General features: G+C 50.6%; 2 protein-coding genes and 1 long non-coding RNA gene across 4 annotated transcripts; all 3 read right to left on the bottom strand.

The window, feature by feature from the left end:
• On the bottom strand, nucleotides 145–10,187 carry LOC110396417 (tudor domain-containing protein 6-like). Its single transcript, XM_021392031.1, has 5 exons — nucleotides 5,207–10,187; nucleotides 4,677–4,795; nucleotides 3,557–3,646; nucleotides 2,017–2,074; nucleotides 145–803 (listed from the first exon to the last, which is right to left on the bottom strand). The coding sequence occupies exons 1-5, from the start codon at nucleotides 10,185–10,187 to the stop codon at nucleotides 742–744; spliced, it is 5,310 nt and encodes a 1,769-aa protein (XP_021247706.1). The 3' UTR covers nucleotides 145–741.
• On the bottom strand, nucleotides 10,678–12,956 carry LOC110396415 (tudor domain-containing protein 6-like). The gene is given in 5 exon segments (XM_021392030.1): nucleotides 10,678–11,825; nucleotides 11,828–11,880; nucleotides 11,882–11,924; nucleotides 11,927–12,115; nucleotides 12,902–12,956. Coding segments are annotated over 5 exon segments (1,245 nt in total). The 3' UTR covers nucleotides 10,678–10,920.
• Nucleotides 13,022–19,035, bottom strand: LOC110397085. 2 transcript variants are annotated; one of them, XR_002437529.1, is made up of 3 exons: nucleotides 18,628–19,035; nucleotides 16,343–16,706; nucleotides 13,022–15,393 (listed from the first exon to the last, which is right to left on the bottom strand). It is a non-coding gene; the product is annotated as an uncharacterized LOC110397085 (long non-coding RNA). The 2 variants fall into 2 exon arrangements; XR_002437530.1 differs by lacking the exon at nucleotides 18,628–19,035 and adding an exon at nucleotides 17,332–18,620.

The following is a 19,096-nucleotide window of genomic DNA, read 5'->3' as shown; positions in this document are numbered from 1 at the left end:
AGGGAAGGCTTCATCTTTAGTTAGTGCCATTAAGGCTGTGCTAGAAATACAAGGTCTGTTTTGTACCAATGGTGCCGTGGTTCAAAACATTCAGCGTGGCTCACAGTGCTCCAGAGAACTACTTGGGGGTCAGAACAGAACCAGCAACTGCAGGGTGTGCATAGCTCCATCTGATTGCAATACAGGTGAAGGAAAACCCTCTGTATGCACACAGTATTTGGCCACTGGGAAAGAAAACTCTAAACAGCATTTGCCAGCACAAGCTTTATTCCAGCTTCTTCAGTTGCTTTGTAATGGCAGAAAATACAAGACTTCAGTCCTGAACAACTACGTTTCTCTACAGAGGAAAAAAACCTCCACCTCCCCTCAAAAATACTCTTTAAACCTAAAGAAACGAAAACAAATCAACGGTCAACATCACATATCACTGCAGTAGCTCACGGGAGGCTTTTGTTCAAGAGCCCACTATCAGCCAGGCGTAAATTAGTGCCACACAAGCGTTCAATAAGGGATGCCTGTCAAGAGGCACATTCCTGTTTGATTAAAGCACAGTTTTAAAATGCCCACCAGACAGCAGTCTATCACCAAGCACTATTCTTTGACAAGGAAGTGTGGTATGCTCAGTTATGTAGAAGAAAGACCCGAGTGTTTTGGTTGTATTGTTGCTATAAAAACCCATTTTCATGGAATGGATGTGTATACAGGGACTCGTTACACTTCATGTGCTAGATAAGTCCTCTTTCAGAAATGCTGGAGAACACAGGGATCTTCACATTTAGCTGAATTGCAACCACTCTGCTCTTCTACGGAGAAGAAAAAACAGATCAGACCCATGAAGATGTTTCTATAAACACGTACAAATGCATTATTATCTGAAGTCACATTCATCTACAAGCCTTCAGACCTAACATTATCAACTTGTTGGACCACACTAAAAGACCACACTCATGAAAAGTTACAGTACAATGACAGCTGGAACAACTGAAGTGTCCAAGCAGATCAGGAAAACGGTGCTACCAGACTTCAGGTTTAAGTTCCATCCTGCAGTGGGCTTACCATCAGCCACAGCGGGAGCTTTTGCACCCTGTTCATGAGTTCCCTCCTACTCCAGCTGCCCTTCCAGCCCATGGCACAGGTGTGCATCAAGCTCCAGTTCCGCAACACGTGGCTGTGTGGTCTTTGCTAATGCTAACTCAGCTCTTGCTAAGAGGGTGTACTGACTTTAGACCACGCAAAGCATGCAAGAACAGAGAGATTTGGACATTGATAATTACCAGCCACAGAGGAAAAAGAACACTTAAATGAAGTGGTAAAAAACTGTAAGCGTATCAGACCAGAGACAGCACGAGAGTAAGGCTGCATCTGAGTGGTGCAGCTGAGAAAGGATTTATTTGTAGGTTCACCAGTCCAACATTCTAATCAAGTTCTCTCAACTATTTTCTTGCCAAATATACCATTGTTGCAGGCTTCACTGTTTGCTACTCACAGACTAGTCAACACAGTTATACTGAAACACAGTTTCCCATGGGTCAAACACAGGAACAAGTTGCTCAGAGAGGTTCTGCAGACTCCATCCTTGGATAAATTGCAGACCCGAATGGAAGGCCCTAAGCAACCTGACCTATTTGACACTGCTTTGAGCAGGCACAGGAAAATAAAGGACCCTCAAAAGCCCCTTTTAACCAGAACTGCTCTGCAGTTCCATAGGTTATAGACACTGATGATCAAAATTCTCCCAAAATCTGCAACCTAAGTGTGCTACCCTAGCTCGCCCAAGAGGCTCAATCCACTGGGTTGAATAAATACTACACTGATTTCTAAACAAGACATAGCAGCAGCTTTCATTGCTTGCTAAAGTACATAAATTAATGCTATGAGGAAATGTACAGCACTATTAAAGGAAGCACCTGACTTTTTTATTTTTTAAAAATTCAATGGTACTTTCTAAAATAAAGCATTTACTAGAATTAGAATGCATCCAATCCCTGAGCATCCAACCTCTTAGAGACGTCTTACCTTGAAGTAAGGATTCCTCTGGCCTGGACAGCACGTTTTCTGTCACGTGGCTTGTTCTCTAAACAAAAAGGGATTCTGTTAGGAAGTCAGCACTATTGCCAAAATATTCTCCATCTACATGTTTCTTTTAGAATTAGATTAACACTTTATGTCAACCCTGCTGGATGCTTCAGCACTGCTCCCCCCCACGTGCCCCTCACCCATAAATCACTATAGGTATCTTCTGCTCATTTTTAATTTGATACAAAAACTGCATACGAATAATGAACTAAACATTCACTTGGCTATCATCATCAGTAGCACAGCTCAAAACCTCTGTTCTGAGGTTCCAGAAATGAGTTTTTCATTGGTTGGTGTTTCATGAAGCTGTTGAAAACTTTCTTATCATTTCCTAATTAGTTAGCAATAGAAGTATTTTCCACTACCTACCAATTACATGCTATGCTACCATGATTAGGAGCAGGTCATCGGAGGCCAACCTGCTGGAGAGGAGCTCTATGGAAAAGGACCAGGGGGTCCCGCTGGACAACAGGTTGGCCACGAGCCACCACTGTGCCCTTATGGCCAAGAAAGCCATTGGGATCCTGGGGTGCATTGCAGAGAGCGTGGCCAGCAGGGTGAGGGAGGTGACCCTCTCCTCTGCTCTGCCCTGGGGAGGCCACATTTAGACTACTGTGTCCAGTTCTGGGCTCCCCAGTTCAATAAAGACAGGGATCTCCCAGAAAGAGTCCGGCGGAGGGACACAAAGATGATAAGGGCCTTGAGCATCTCCTGTACGAGGAAAGGCTGAGTGACCTGAGTCTGTTCAGCCTGGGGAAAAGAAGACTGAGAGAGGATCTGATCAATGTTTATAAATATCTGAAGGGAGGCAGGAGACAAATGGATGAGGCCAGGCTCTTCTTGGTGGTGTGCAGTGATAGGACAAGGAGCAATGGCCTGAAACTTGAACATAGGAAGCTCTGTACTAACATGCAGAAGAACTTCTTGATGGTAAGGGTGATGGAGCACTGACACAGGCTGCCCAGGGAGGTGGGGGATTCTCCTATGGAGATAGTCAAGACCCCTCAGGACGCCGACCTGTGTGACCTATTGTAGGGAACTGTTCCAGCTCTGTGATCTCCTGAGGTCCCTTCCAACCCCTGTGGTTCTGTGATCTGCGAGAAGCCATGCAGCCCCAGCATTATTCTAAAGCTGTAAGTAAGCAGCAGTTTTGCAGTATTCTTTCAAGCTGTTTTTATTAGTCTATTCCCAGACCAAATTCATTATCCTCAGGCCAAACAGCTAACTGTTTATATAAATCTATATAAATAGGTTGTATTAGTCACATAGATTAACATCTCTGTAGCCTCCATAGAGATTATAATCTATTAAAGAATGGATAAAAAATACTTTGTGCTACTAGCTGTCAGTCTGAAGACACAGAGAGACTTACACTATTTTGCCTTTCCATTCTCATGGTGACACAGTAGGAATCATAACTCAACTCCAAATGTTCTTTTTAAAAGCTTGCAGTTTTCCCAGCCCCGCTGCAGCACCATACCTCAGGTGATCTGCCAGCCCAGCTGGGAATAACGTTCCAGACGTTCTCAGGATCTACAATCTCCTCACTGCCACTGGAGAGATTCAGTACCTGTATGGACAGAGCCAACTATGTGGAACCTGAGAATATATTCAAAGAAAACACAGTAGTAGAAAAACACAACTGAAGATCCCTCACCCCTAAATCATAGAATCATAGAATTAGCTAGGTTGGAAAAGACCTACACCATCATCCAGTCCAACCATCCACCTACCACCAATAACCCCACTAAACCATGGCTCTCAACGCTACATCTAAATGTTTCTTGAACACCTCCAGGGACGGTGACTCCACCACCTCCCTGGGCAGCCCATTCCAGCGCCTGACCACTCTTTCAGAAAAGCAGTATTTCCTCATGTCCAGCCTAAATCTCCCCTGGCGCAACTTGAGGCCATTCCCCCTCGTCCTGTCACTGTTACAAGAGAGAAGAGGCCGACCCCCAGCTCCCTACAACCTCCCTTCAGGTAGTTATAGAGAGCGATAGTTATAGAGGCCCAAACTGGAGGAAGAATCATTACCCATTCACAAATTTACTCCAGCTTTAAGCACAGCAGCACCACACTGTAACACAGTGTTTATGTTAACTCCCACCAGCCATACATTCAGGAAAGACACACATTTCATGGCAGTAAGAACAGTTGTATGTTAGTTATAATACACACTGCAATTCACATTTCTTTCCAAGTTTTCACTGCTTTAATCGTAATTCCTTAAAACATCAGTAAAAAGATGCCAAGTTTCATGGGCATTTAATAGTAATACAGCTCCATAGCAAAATATTAAGTTGCAATCCCAACATAAAACCACACCAGTAAGCATCCCAGAAACCAGGACCACATCTTTCAGTCCCCACAGGCCATGAAGGTGAGTAAGATCGTGAAGGCAATATCAAGTACTGACAGAGCACCCATTCAGGATGAGACGACTGTTTCTATCTAGTCTAGAAGCCCAGAATCAGCCTTCGCATTACTAAGTCTTTTTTTTCTGTAGCAGACTTCTGCAAAACATTCCAAGTTTGGCATAAGACAAAAAAAAGGCCCAGGTCTCACAAACACAGCAAAGAGCATTCAGTCGTACTTACCCTGGTGCCTTTCTCAGATACCTCCAAAATGAGAGCCTCGCACCATTCTGGGGACGTCCACACCACGCACTTGGAACCAACAGCAAAGCCCTTCAGCTTACAAGTATATCCACTGCCCTCTGCAAAAGTGACGTATCAGTGGAGGAGGAAAACAAACCAAAAAAGCCAGAAGACTCAACTCCCTCACTACTGTTCCAAAGCCCACTGCAGCCCTCCGAACCATTTTCATTAATAAATAATTGCAAGTCAGAAATCTGTCATGCTGAGCAGTCTCGAAAATGCATTCATGTTTAGAAACAGGTTTCCAATCGTAAAACCATCAACCCTTCAAAGATCAGCTGCTGTTAGGCTGTCACATCACCCATGAGATACCACACATTCTGGTTTCCATAACCCACCTGAAGTTATCACTAACATAAAGCCCTTGCAGCTTTTAAGGAATAAAATCAGATGTTTGCAGGAAAGCTATCCTCATGTTTAAATGAATACAACACTTTGATTGCTTATCTCCTCAAAATCAGATACTCTACCTGCACTATAGTCAGCCACGTTATCATTTCGCTTTTTTCCTGTTTCTTCATCAGGTTTACAGTCTGAAGACTGCACACGTGTAGGGGCACTTCCACATTCTTTAAGCAATTCGGCCATGTCTTGCTGCACCCATCCTTTCACACAATGGTCATCTTTCTTTTGCCACGCTTTACGTTTCTCAGCTCTGCAGCCGTATGACTTCATGGTGCTAACAGGTTTCTCATTTGTTAAGTCTTTCATAAGAACAGAAAATTGGCTTGCACTATTTGAAGAACTTTGCAACACAGCGTGTTCCAGCCCTAGTGAGTCCTCCACTCCATCCTGCTGAGAAGGCTTCACACCAGGCAGGACCAAATCCAGAAGCTGCTCGATCTCAGCACTTATCATTGCCAACATATCAGGGGCCTTTGGTTGTTTCTCAGGTCTACCATCAGACGAAGGCAGCAAGAGTGGAGGCTCTACTTCCATCCAATCTTCTTGCATAGCTTCTGCTTTATGAACCCCAGAGAAATTCAGTTCCAGCATCTTTGTAGTCTGTCTCAGAGAAAGCAGAGTATCAGAAGGAAACAGCTCTACCGCCTTCCCTACATCGCTAACTGAAGGCAGCAAGCTCTCTCCCTCACTAAGTGAAGGTAAGGTTTCAGACTGCAGGACTGCCGAGGGCCCCATCTCCTCACACAGGAGCGGGGGCTCACGTACTGCCCCTCCCAGCACTTTCTCTCTTGCTTCACTGCCTGAAGCAGCCAGCATTTCAAGGGCCTCTGTTTCCAGTGCTTCCTTTGTCTCGTCAGCAACTGAGAGCTGCACTGCTATTTCCTCTAGCTCCAGTATCAACTCTTTCAAATCATCATAAGAAGAGTGCATTTGTAATTCATCTAGTTTGATCAGTGCCTCTGTTCCATCATCCACCGGAGGCTCTACCTGGAGCAGTGGCCCTCTTACCAGCTCTTCTTGTTTGTTTCCCAGCAGAAGGCCAGCTGCCTTGCTTTCTGCCAACGCTTCTGCTTTCAGCTCAACATCCTGCAGAAACAGCAATTCAGGTGGCTTTTGAACTGCAGATTTCATTCCACCCTCCAACATCTGAAGACTGCAGCTTCCTCCTGGCTCTAATAATACTTTGCTAGTGCTCTCATCTTCCAGTGCAGCAATCTCTTTATCAAAGCTGCGATGCTCAGCTGCTTCACGTTCACCAGCCACCTTCCCAGACTCCACAGCTCGCACTGACACGTTTGCTTCTGAGCCATGTGAACACCCACAAGGTGCATCTGAGAAGCACTGAGAACAAAGCAAGGCACTTTCACTTTCTTCTTGAGCTAATCCACAAGTAGCAGTTTCTCCTTTGAGACAAAGGCCCACATCACCGCTCGGACATCTGTTTCTTTCTAAGGGGCTCTCAGGGTCTGGGATAGCTTTGTGACCACTTCCTATATTAGCCTTCCAAAAAGATTTCATCTCTTCATTAATACTCCTCCCAGAAGTCTCCAGCTTGACAACAGACAGAGGGACTTGAAAAGCTTTATTCTCCCGAGTTTCTATTACTTCAGCTTCTAGTAGGAGCTCTGCAGTCATATCGTAAAACTTGTCTTTGGCTTCACTAAGCCACGAGCCCTCTGCGGGATCAAAACCTGACAGACAGCAAGCAAATGCTTGATTAGGCACTTGAAGCAATTCACATGGAATGGGTTTGAGCATCTCCAGGCTAACAGTTTCCTCACTTCCATAGTCCACATGGATCACAGCTATGTCGTCGCCTTTTACGCTGGTGACCTCAGCTCTGTAGAACTTCCCATCCTGACTGTACTTTGCCAGACAAATATCACCACTCTTAATGCAGCTGTTCACAGAGGTTAGTCCTAAGTTTTCAGCTTCCTTTATTTTTTCCTCTATGTAGTTCATGTTTTCTGTACCAGCACTGCAACTCCAAAAATAGTCTGGGCCATTTACCACCGTGATATAAACGTTTACAGTCTGCCCTGCCTCCGGGAACTTCCAGGTAAGTGATCTACAGTCACAGGCACTGGAAGCTTCACTTTGTGCCTGAGGAGGCAAAGGCTTGCACGTATTTATCACATCACTTCTATCAAGCATTTCAGTTGAAGAAGATCTTTCATCAACTAAATCCACTGTTATTCCACCTCGATCGTCACTGAGAATAACTCTCCACTTATCATCAACCTCCTCCACAAACTCACACGTTAGCAGAACGTCACTTACTCTCTCGGTGAAGCAAAGAGCTGCTTTCTCTGCCCAGTCTGTGCTCTTTTTGCATTCAAGTCCACCTAGGAAGCAATGAATGCCTATTGCTGGAATAGATTCTAAGTCTTCAGGGAGTCTGCGCACTTGATCAACATCAACTACTGAAGCATTACCGTAATCAATAAATTGTACGCTAATCAAATGGTCAGACGCCTTCTCTTTTACCACAGCTCTGTACCACAGGCTGTCATCTGAATACAGAGCACAGATTAAGTCTCCAGTTTGCAAGAGCTGTCCGCAGGGGAGCTTCGCTGGCATTTCGTTCTTTAAGCGTTCTGAAATACTGTGAAGTTGAGCCTCATCACTTGCCAGTTGAACATAAAAATCTAAAGGATTATTTACGTAAGAAACATATGCTAACACTGTAAGAGCTGGCACCACGCTCTGTTGTGGCAGATCAGTTACACGCTTCAGTGGTATACAACTGCCTTCAGTATCAGATTTATTATCCGACTCTGCAGCCATCTCGACAGAGAGCGGAGACTGCATTCGCTCCCCCACTTTACTTAATAAAACACCTTTGTTACTGCTGAACCTCCCCTCAGCTGCCAGTTCTCTCTTTGCAGCGGGCTGGAGAAGGTTTCCATCTTTTTCTCTGATGTGCATTTTGCCACTCCTCTCTCCTCCCTGGGCTTCAGATCTGCAGTTTTTACTTTCTCCTGTTTTCAGAGGAGACGGTGCAGCCTCGCTCCTCTTTTCCATATCTGTACTGGAGTATGAAGCTGCACTCCCTACGCGCCTACACGCTTCTGCATTGTTTCTTAATCTTAACTCCTCCTTTAATTTTGCATTAATTTGCATGTTACCATCAAACAGCTCAATCAACAGTTTACCATCAGATTCCTTTGCCACGACAATTGCTTTTAATTGCTTTTCCAGGACAGCTTGCTTAAACCACGCTGTAGCTTCTTGGGGAACATTAGCTAGATCAGCTAAGGAACACTTTACAGCCTGCATTGGCACAAGCAAGACATCGTGAGCATCACTTGGTATAGGAAGCAGATGATCTTCTTCAATGGTCTCTGTGTTCCCAAAATCCACAAAAAAGACTTCCTTGCTGGGTTTTGTTTTTGTAATGACTCCCCGGTACCAGTGGCGGTCAGTGTACCTTGCGAGACACAAGTCACCACGCTTCTGCCAGGTTTCTAAGCTTGCCATTGTTTCACTGAGACGAGAAATGCTTTCGGTAAGCTGCACGAGGACATCTGCACACTTTTCAAGTTGGCAGTAAAACGTCAGAGGATCGTCAACGTGCGTAATAAAAACATCTTCTTCGCTCCCAATTTTGATCTCGTGCATAGAATAATAGAAAGAATGAAGTTGAACACAGGCTGCCAGAGGTGTTTGAGGCGACGCACGTCTGGCCACACCTCTCTCTGTCAGAAACTGGCACGCGCTCTGAAAAGGCGTCATTAAATCTACGATGTTAAATAGCTCCCTATTGTTCCTCGAAGCCAAGGCAAATATTGTACACTGCAGTTCAAACTGATCCGAGGAGGCATCGACAAACTCCTGGAAAGCCAGGATCGCAGCTTCATCCCAAACAAACGGGTCCCGACCATTCGGCTGGATTAAGTTGTAAAGGCTGCACCTGAAGGCCTGGGCCTTCAGCTCAAGGAAGCGCTCGTTAATGGAGCGGAGACTCGTTAGGGACACCAGCTCCCTGTTGCCATAGTCAACATACATGACTTCTACTTTCTCCGCAGCAGTGACCTCACTGACAATTAAAGCCCTGTACCATCGTTTGTCCTCCGAGTACTGGGCTAAACACACCGAATGCGGCCAAGTATGCGGCTGGGACGAACTTTTACAATACTCCTGTATTTCTGCCATCAACGCAACGAAGTTATTGCACTTCTTTAACTGGCACCAAAAATAACCAGGATTTTCAGCACACGTTACGACGACATCCACCGTACATCCCACTTCTAACTGACCCCCATAAGAGGAACCGGGCCTCATTTCCACATAGCTCTGCCTGCGAGGGACCGGCAGGTTTTCTTTGCCCTCGCACATCAGAGCGGGAACGGACGCGCTGCTTTTGGACTCCTGCAGCAGGCAGTGCCTGAGCACCCAGCTGAAGCTGCTGGGAGACACGTGCCTGGCCAGGCCCAGCCGCTGCATCTGGGCCACGAGCGGGGGCAGCTCGAGCACCAGCAGGAGCTGCGGCACCAGCAGCTCCCGCACCAGGCCGGGCAGCTCCTTGCCGTGCAGGTGCCTCAGCAGCTCCATCGCCTCCTCCGTCCAGGCGAAGCCCGGCGCGTCCCCGCAGGCTCCGGCCACGGGGCCCGCGGACGGCAGCAGGTCGGCCACCACGCAGCCCAGCACCTCGGGCGGCAGAAGGAAAAGCTCCCGGCCGCCCCGCGCCAGGTAATCGGCGGACACCGTCACCGTGTGGCCCTCGTCGAGCAGGAACACGCGGCAGCCGCGGCCGCAGCGGCTCAGCACCCGGCAGCGGTGCCACAGCCCGGCCAGCTCCACCAGTCCCAGCTCCCCGGCGCGCAGCTCCGCTCCTCCCGCCGCCGGCCGCACGGTTCCGGGCACGCTCCCCGGGCGCGGCCCCGCGGCCGCCTGGACGTCGCCGCGGAGCCGGACGTGCTCGGCGCGGGGCTCGCCCAGCAGCCCCCACAGCCGCACCACGGGCGCCGCCGGGCGCACGTCCACGGCCCGCACCCGCAGGGTAACGGCGGTCCCGGGGCCGGGCAGCCCCGGCACGGAGCCCATCGTGCCCGCGGTAACCCGCGCCTCCCTGAGCCTGGGGCTGAGCGGGCCCGCAGCGGGGGGCCGGCTGCAGGGCAGCGGGTGAGCCCATCTGCGCCCCCGGGGGGCGGAGCGAGAGGAGGGGGAGCAGCGCAATACACGCGGCCCTGTTTCGTTACAGCGAATATAAGCAGAGGCTTCGGAAATATACAAGTTACCGTCGGGGCAGGCCGGAGCGGCACGGCTCGGCACGGAACGCCGCGCTCCCCTCGCCCCGCGTGGGCCGCTCCGCGCCGGCTGCACGGTAACGGCACGGCGCGGGACAGAGCCCGCCGAGCGCGCCTCGCCTCCATTGGCTGAGCAGGCGCCGGGGGCGGGACGTAGGTGCAGGGCTTGGCGGCTATTGGCTGGCGGCCCGGCGGTGTCAGGGCGGGCCGGAAGCTGCCCCGGCGCTCCCTCAGCGCCGCTCGGGTGCTGCTGCCAGGTGAACCTCGGGCTCCGTGCGGCGCTGAGCGCCCCGAGAACCTCGGGCACCCTGGGCTTTCCACCTGTGCTGTTTGTCCTGCTTTGCAACCGTGTTGTTTTTCTCTGCTTTCAGAGAGAGGCTTGGTGCCTAGGGACAACTGACGGCTGAGAAAGGGCAGGCCCAAGGCTGAGCAGGAAGGGATGCTCTCCTCTGGAGCTCTGTGACGGTCACAGCTGCACAAGAGTTAACACGCCTCCGTTTCCCCTTAGCCCAGGTTCCAGTCAGAGCCACTCAGTCGTTTCCTCTCCTTCCCCAGCACCTGGTGCGGATGGGGCCTGCCTGCCTCCCAGCTGATCTTTGCAGAGCCTTGGTTATTCCACATTCAGCGTGCCCTCCCTGGGCCATGAGTTTACTTCCATTTTTCTCCCCAAACTGCGACTGGCCAAGAGTTTCAGCCATGTGTCTGTCAGCCTCTGCGTGCAGAAGACGAACCTCGAGTCTTTTGTTCAGCACAATCTGAAGGCAGACACGGGTCCTTCCTTCACTGCAGCTCCTCAGAGGGAACACACCTGCCAAACGACGTCTTGGAGCTGACATGGGTACTTCCCAGACCTGGGGAAGGAGCTCCTTTCTCTCACGTCCATCTACTGTTTCTGTATTGCCTCTGTCCTCCAGATGTATTTCTACACTGCCGTCTAGTCATCACCTGGAGATGACTGCTCGATTAAAGGCGCCTTCTTTTCCACCGATGCAACAAAGCGATCCATGCTGCAGGTCCCACATCACACCACACGGCTTTGTGGCATCGCAGCAGAAATGCCACGTGCTCTGCGTCAGCCGCCTGAAGAACTGGTGATGCTCACGGAGCTGCAGCTGGGACGCAGATGGGTCTCGGGGATGGGAGGGCTGCACCCTGTGGAACTTCAGACAGACACCAGCTGAAGGCATGGAGGCCAAATCTGTGTGTGCTAAAGCAGCAGGAGGTGCTCCTGGTGGCAGCTCCAGTTCTCCAGCTGAGGATTCTACTGCTTCCAGCTGCCTCCTAGCCTCGGTTTGGCTGACCTGCAAGCGGCTGCTGCTCAGGCAGTGAGCCTGCACCTCAGAGACGCGGTTCAGGTTGCTGCCATTTTCCTCGTACAGGCTCTTGTTATAGATATGCTTGGAGGAGTTAAAGGTTTCAATACGAGCTCTCACTCTTTGCCTAGCATCAACGCTTTCAGCTCGCTGATCTGCGTTTTGGACTGCCACAAGCAGAGCATATGGGTAAGTCACCACGGGCACATAAAAGCACTCAACAGACGGTGGCAAAGGCTGGCTGCTGTCACTGCCTCCTTCCTGCCACAGTCCACAAAGAGCTCCTCAGCCACTTGCTGGCCCTGCTTCCCTGCAGTGGCCTCCAGCAGGAGCACTCTGTGCCAACGGCCGCCTCTGCTGCAGACAGCACAGGGTGAGCCTGTTTTGGGTAGTAAGTCTTGATCCCACCTATCTTAAATGTGGAACATGTCAGAAAGCTGCTGTATCTTCCCAGACAGTCACTAAAACTGGCAGCATTTGTAGTGTGAGGGGTCAGAGACATGGGTTACAAGGACAGGCTCTGTCACACCCAGCTGTGGCTGCAGGGAGAAGTAATCCAAGGCAGGTGACACGGACTGATAAAAGTAGAAACCTTGCAGAAGCTCTGTCGAGGAGGAACACACGGTAGCCCCAGTCATACCAGCTCAGCACCCGGCAGCGATGCCAGAGCCCAACTAATTCCACCACCCCCAGCTCCCCAGCACACAGCTCCCCTCCTCCAAAGGAAAGGAAGCAAGGCAATCTATACAGCCCCATTTTGTTACGTCAAGTATACTCAGAGGCTTCGTAAATATGAGCGTTACCCTTAGGGCGCACTGGAACAGCAGAGCTCAGCACAGAACTGGTCAGTAAAAGATATGAAACAAGACAGGCTCCAATACCAACCCCTGGGGAATACCACTCATGACCAGTCACCAGCTGGGTTTGACTCTGTTCACCACCACTCTCCGGGCCTGGCCCTCCAGCCAGTTCTTTACTCAGCAAAGAGTGTACCTGTCCCAGCCAAGGGCTGCAGCTTCTCTGGGAGAATACTCTGGGAGATGGTGTCAAAGGCTTTGCCATATCAGCAGCCTTTCCCTCATCCACCGGGTGGGTCACTCGATCACAGAAGGAGGTCAGGTTGATCAAGCAGAACCTTTCATGACCCCCTGGGGCTAGGCCTCATCCCCTGGTTGTCCCACACATGCTGTGATCTCACTTAAGACGATCTGCTCCATGACCTTCCGTGATCCCGAGCTCAGGCTGACAGGCATGTCATTTATTTTATAGTTTTATTTTATATACATATGTTTATTAATTATAGTATTTTTTTTTTTCTTGTAGATACCTTACATTTCAGATAGCAGTCTGCCAAGCAACTAGCGTCCCTAAATCCTGGCTAGTGCTAAGTGTAAGCTAACACTGCTCACACGGCAATGACACACTGTTCAACTTCTGTAAAGGCAGTTAAAAAGGCACTTCCCATTTGCATCCAGGTTGGTCCAAAGCCTTTGTACATTGACAGAAACCCTTTGCCCCATACAGCTTAAATCAAGCAGTCTGTGTAAGACTTGTACAGCAAACCCCTAGCAACGTGCAGAGGGAACTAGCACTGGTAGTGTTACAAACATGCACTTAAAAAAATCCCATCCCCCTGAAAAATCATCTGTATCAGGTGGGTTTGTACAACTGCTCTTCTGCAAGCTCACTGGAGTCTCGTCAGAACAGAACTCACTGAATTAACTTGGTATGCCCCTTAGACATGCAAAACTAAAACAATAAGCTGAAAAAAGATGAAGAGCGACTTAGCGACTTAGCAGCGGAACGCAGTGACATCGGTGAGACTCGGGGTTCTGGTTTGCCACTGAAAAGTCCCCGCCGTGTCCGTGCCTTCCCTGCGTGTCTCCTGGCTGGTTCATTATCTGTGTTTTAACCACAACAGCAGGAGTTCGCAGAGCAGCAGCCACCAAGGCAGCACAGCCACCAGCAGTAACAACAGCTCCTTAGAGAAAAAGCTAAGATTGACCACGATACAAGATGTAATAATAAAGGTACATGAAAGCATTTAGGATAAAATCATGAGTAATACCCCAAAACTGAAGATGTACTTGATGTAGGAGAAGGCTTGCGAGTGCTGCTCCTGCTCAGGTGTCCCTGGGCGCCAGCCCTCCCCTCTGTACCAGGCTCTGTGGCAGGGTGAGGACTCATAATGCCATTTGTATGAAGCAGATTTATTCCTCGTGGAAGGGAGTAAAAGCGGCTGTTCTGCGGAACTTATATCACTCGTTCTCACTGCTAAAATCAAAGCTGGGTGAGATGAAATAGCAGCAAGCAATTCTAGAAGAGCGAAAAAGCCTTGTGCTATCACAGAGCTAAGGTGTTTATCTGTGTTGGCAAGGCACTTCTGGTGAGGGCAGTTCCATAGCTGCTTTTGTCTTGTGTCTTTTGCACAGCAGGTGAAAAAAAAAGCAAGCCTTCATCGTTATACAGGTGCACTTTGTCATCAGTGTCCCAGCCAAAGGGGCTGCTGCTGGCAAAGAGGGCAGGCAGGGCCAGACAGGCTGGGAGAGCTCTGCAGTGGAACGCAGCACAGGGCACCTGGCAAGGCTGTGCCTCACACTGTTATCCACCAGGGGCGCGTTGAGAAGCAGAAAAGTGCTTCACCAAATCCTAAGTGGTCAGATCTGTAAGAGAATAATGAGAACTGCTGCTGGGGCTGTTTGGTACCGACACACGAGGAAGGCTGGCAAGACCTAAATTCCAGTGCAGCTTCTCCCCTTGGCACCGCTGGCACTCTGCCCCCACTTTCGAGTGACATCTGGTTCCCTTCCTTAGGCATGTGAGTGCGTGCTCCCTCCCGCTGCCTTCTGTGGTTTACCCTACAAATGGCAAAATGGATCCCAAATGGAAATTCTGCAGAATAATTCATTAACAGAGGCCCAAACCGGCATGACAAGGGTGGTCCTACCTCCGTCAGCACTGTGCAAGTGCCCTCCTTTAATAATTCCTGTCAAGCAGGACCTTTCATGAACCTGTGCTGGCTGGGCACGATCCCCTGGTTGTCACACACGTGCCGTGTGATCTCACGTAAGACAATCTGCTCCATGACCTTCCATGATCCCCGTGTCAGGCTGGCAGGCCTGCGGTTCCCCAGATCCTCCTTACGACCCTTCTTGTAGATGGGCATCACACTGCCCAGCCCCCAGTCACCTGGGACCTCTCTGGCTGCCCAGGACTGCTGACAAATGACGGAGAGCAGCTTCGTGATCGCCTCCGCCAGCACCCTGGGGTGGGCCCCATCCGGCCCATGGACTTGTGGCAGGCCAGGTAGAGCAGCAGGCCACTAACTCGTTCCTCCTGAATTGTGGGGGTGTGGGGGAACCTTCCCACCCCTGACATCCAGCTGAGGGAGCTGAGGACCCGGACGATAACTGGTCAGACTACTGAAGACAGAAGCAAAGAGGCGCTGAGAACCTCGGCTTTCTGCCATAAGTAGAACGCACTGATAGAAGTAGAAAACTTACGAAACTCCGGCACTGCACAAGCTAAGAGTTAACACGCTTCTCGACTATAAAACTTTTAATATTGCTTTTACTCAATAGGCCAGGCACGTTGCATATCCATTGTCAAGGCTGATGGGCTGCAGGCAGAGCCACGCCGGGGGTGGCTGAGGAGGCAGCTTTGTGTGCTGCTTTGCAGTTGCAGGTGATGCTGTGAAGAAGGAACTCGGATCAGTTTTTTCCAGGCTAGAATCCCATACCCAAACATGTGCAGCCACTACGTATCTACGGTATAATCAAAAAGTACAAGTGCAAGCCAGGAGGACACCCAAACTGTATTTAATCAGAAGTCAGCACAGTGCAGATCCTTGTTCCAAGGACTAGTACGGAGGAAAAGCTGAGTATTACTCAGCTATGTTTTGTACAATCACTTCATTGCTGGGTATTGCTAAATCAAAACCAGCTTTGTTCTGTTCTAGGTTAGGATTTCCACTGCAGTGCATTTTTGCTCCCGGGTTGGCAATGACAGGCCTAGTGGCAAGCAGCAGTCCTCCTTCCTGTGAAAACCTAAGAGAATGAAAGCCACTCGTATTCAAATAACTTGTGCTTTTGAAGGGGACTGTTATTTCTGACTAGATTTAAATCAGCAGAAAGTGATACTTCAGCCTGCCCACATCACCGCTGGGGCGCTCAGAGGGCGAGTGGTTCAGCTTCGGCCTGCGGGCAGCGTGCGGATTGCGAGCCCTTCGTGGACAGAGGCCTTTGAGCTGCTCAGTGTCGCAGTGGGTGCTGCTGAGATGGCTGAGGAGGAGGCCAGGCTGCTGTGCAGAGTGCACTGCTTTCATCTCCTTCAGGACCCAGCAGCCCAGGCTTGGTTTGCTGAGGGATCAAACTGGAGAGGCCGTTCTTTTTCTCGGTGAGCACAGAAGCAGTAAGAGCCAAGCTCCCAAGCAGGTTTGCAGGCTGATTAGCCACACGGTCAGTGCTGCACTGCCCAGCCTGCTCTCGTGCTTCACTAAAGGAATTAACCTTTATTACAAAGCAAACTTTATTATATTCCACTTTTTTTTTTTTAGTGCTGCATTGTTCAACCCGCTCTTAACTACAGGAATTATCATTATTACAAAACAAACATGATAATATTCCACTTTTATTCTTACCTCGGTTTACTTCTCCAGAAGGGTGATATGCTGGCTGCCAGCTCAAGTATTATTGTCCTATTTTTTTTTCTTCTGGATACCTCACATTTCAGAGAGCAGTCTGCCAAGCAGCTAGCGTCCTTAAGTGCTGGCTAGTGCTAAGCAGACCCGGATTCAGGGCAGCAATCCATATGCATGATCCTCCTTCCAGTCTCCAAAGTGGTGTTAGTTCTCTGCCGGGTGCGGCTGCCTTAGGGAAGGAAAATTTGGCTTTCCTGTTCTTTGTTTTGTGAATATTGACGTGGTTTCGTCATGTTCAGGACTAACTCCGCAGAAGCCTTCTGCTTTGTTTGTACATAAGCCAGAATTCCGGTGACCAAGGAGCCTGCAAAAGCCAGCACAGAAATCAGAACCTTAAAGAGGATTGACCGGAGAAACCCAGTACCCATTACCTGGTGTGGCAAAGGAAACGTGAAGGGAACAAAGGCAGATCTGGGGAAGGGAGGCAGGAGAGGGCATGGCATTGTAGAGGAAGGAAAGCACATTTCTAGCAATTAAACAGGATGGCATTTTCCAGATGAAAGAGATGCAACAGGACCCTGTACGCAGTTGTTTCATCCACTGCGTTCGGCTGCGCTGCCATTAAATAAATTAAGACATCCAGATCGTTCTGCGGTGTTGATGCAGAAAAGCACTGCTCGCACTTTAACGACTGCATCTGTAAGGGCTGTTCAAATGGCATTTACCATTCGCATCCAGGTTGGTCCAAAGCCTTTGTGCACGGACAGAAACCCTTTGCCCTGTACACCTGAATCAAGCAGCTCGTCGAAGACTTGTACAGCAAACCCCTAGCAACGTGCAGGGGGAACACGTACTGACATGGGAGTGCGTGCTCCCTCCCGCTGCCTTCCCTGTTTTACCCCACAAATGGCAGAACGGATCCCAAATGGAAATTCTGCGGAATAATTCACGAGCTGAGGCCCAAAACGTCGTGATAAGGGTGGTCCTACCTCCGTCACCTCTGTGCAAGTGCCCTCGTTTGATAATTCCTGCTGCAAAAATCCAGCTTCACCGTCCAGCGATTCCTTTGCTTCCACTGAGCAGGGTGTCACTTACAGCACCTCTGATTTTCTGCCTTCCAGGACATTTTTTGGTCGTGCTGCTAACGTAAACCCGTGCTGACTGACCTGGGAATCAGTACCCATAATGCAACAAAATTCAATACGCAACATGACAAACACTGGCAAGGCAATGCTGCGAGGTGTGCCAAGTACAGGCCGAGGTTTATGGCCGGAACACAGGGGCAAGTGCCTTGCAGTCCTCGCTTTTGTTTTAAACATAACCTCAGCCAAAATGTTGGATAGATACATGACTGAATATGACCCTGTATGTGATTATGAGAACACGTGGCCGACGCCTTAACAATGAGGAGTTCATAATTAGAATGTACGGATTTGTGCAGAGGAAAAATGTGTTCCGTTTGCCACGGGCAGAGCAGATTCTGTGGCTGCAGGCTGCTTTCGTGCTCAGCAGGTGGCTGAATGAGATGGAACTGGTGCCGAACGGAACTCGAAAACAGAGAGTTTGGTTTTGCTGCTTGCAGGGATCGCTCTGCTCCTGGGGAGGGATGCACGGCTTTAACTGAGGCTGGCGTCCTTCCTACGCACACGAACAAAACTCATTTCAGCGTTCCTTTGTCTTCTTTCCAGGTGAAACGAGCCTTTCTCCCTTACTTCTTTTTGAAGATCTCTCCTGCAATGCGCTTTGCAAGAGAAGCTGGGTTAAATACTCCGCTCCACTCACGGCTCCCGAATGATGCTCAGCGCGGTCTCGGTGAGTGCCTCAGCTCCCCAGTCCGGCCCAGCACAGCCCCCGCTGCCGCTCACGTCGCGCACACACGCGAGCATCTGTCCTACAAACCACCCCGCAGCTCGCTGCCGCACCCAGCAAGCTCCGTGCGCTGGGAACGAGCTGGCCAGGCAGGGAGGCGGGTGCGTACCTGCTGCCCCGGTTTCCAAATGCTCGCCAGCCAGAGGACTCGATTGGTCTTAGAGTAACGTGCGTTTACTACGAGAAGCCAATTCCTGCCGAGTCAGCGCCTTGCTGCCAGCGTAGGCAGCGGGCCGTCCCGGCTCCTCGGCGTTCCCGCACGAAGCCAGCCGGTTACATCGCTCACCGTGCGGGGCTGCGGCCGGGCGGCTCCCACCGGGACGGGCACGGAGCGGTTCACGCTGAGCGGGGAACGCGGAGCCCGAACCCGAGCGGCCGCAGCTCCCGGCCGCTGCCCCGCACTTCGTGCCCCTTACCTTAATGGGGACACGAAAAAAAAAGGCCCGGGCTGCTGAAGGGACGTTTTGAGTCTATCACTAAAGCACAGCTGGGCGCCGAGTTAATGATTAGCCATTAATCGCTAATCCTCGTGCCGAATGAGCCGAGGATTTTTAGGCCACTGAAACGCAGGACTTGCACCCGCCCCGGTGCGCGATCGGGGTCGCGGGGATCGAGGGCCGCCCCCGGCAGCGGGACGCGGTCCCGGATCGGGGCAGAACTGCCGCAGCCCCGCACCGCAGCGCCCGCCGGCTCCTCCTGCGAGGGAAAGGATGCCGCGGAGCAACGGAATAACGGGGCCGGGCCGCGGGGCGGCACGCCGCCAACTCGCCCGGAACGCGTTCGCTGTCCGAGCGGGCGGAGCGTGAGGCACGAGGGTGGCGAAGCGCCCAGGTGCGGGGCTGCGGCTCCGGCGCCGCGAGCTCGGCCCGGGGACGGGGACCTCCG

The sequence above is a fragment of the Numida meleagris genome, chromosome 3 (genome assembly GCF_002078875.1).
Source record: "Numida meleagris isolate 19003 breed g44 Domestic line chromosome 3, NumMel1.0, whole genome shotgun sequence".
Classification (NCBI taxonomy): domain Eukaryota; kingdom Metazoa; phylum Chordata; class Aves; order Galliformes; family Numididae; genus Numida; species Numida meleagris.
The sequence above is the reverse complement of the archived record's forward strand: the minus strand, read 5'-3'. Positions and strand labels throughout refer to the sequence as shown.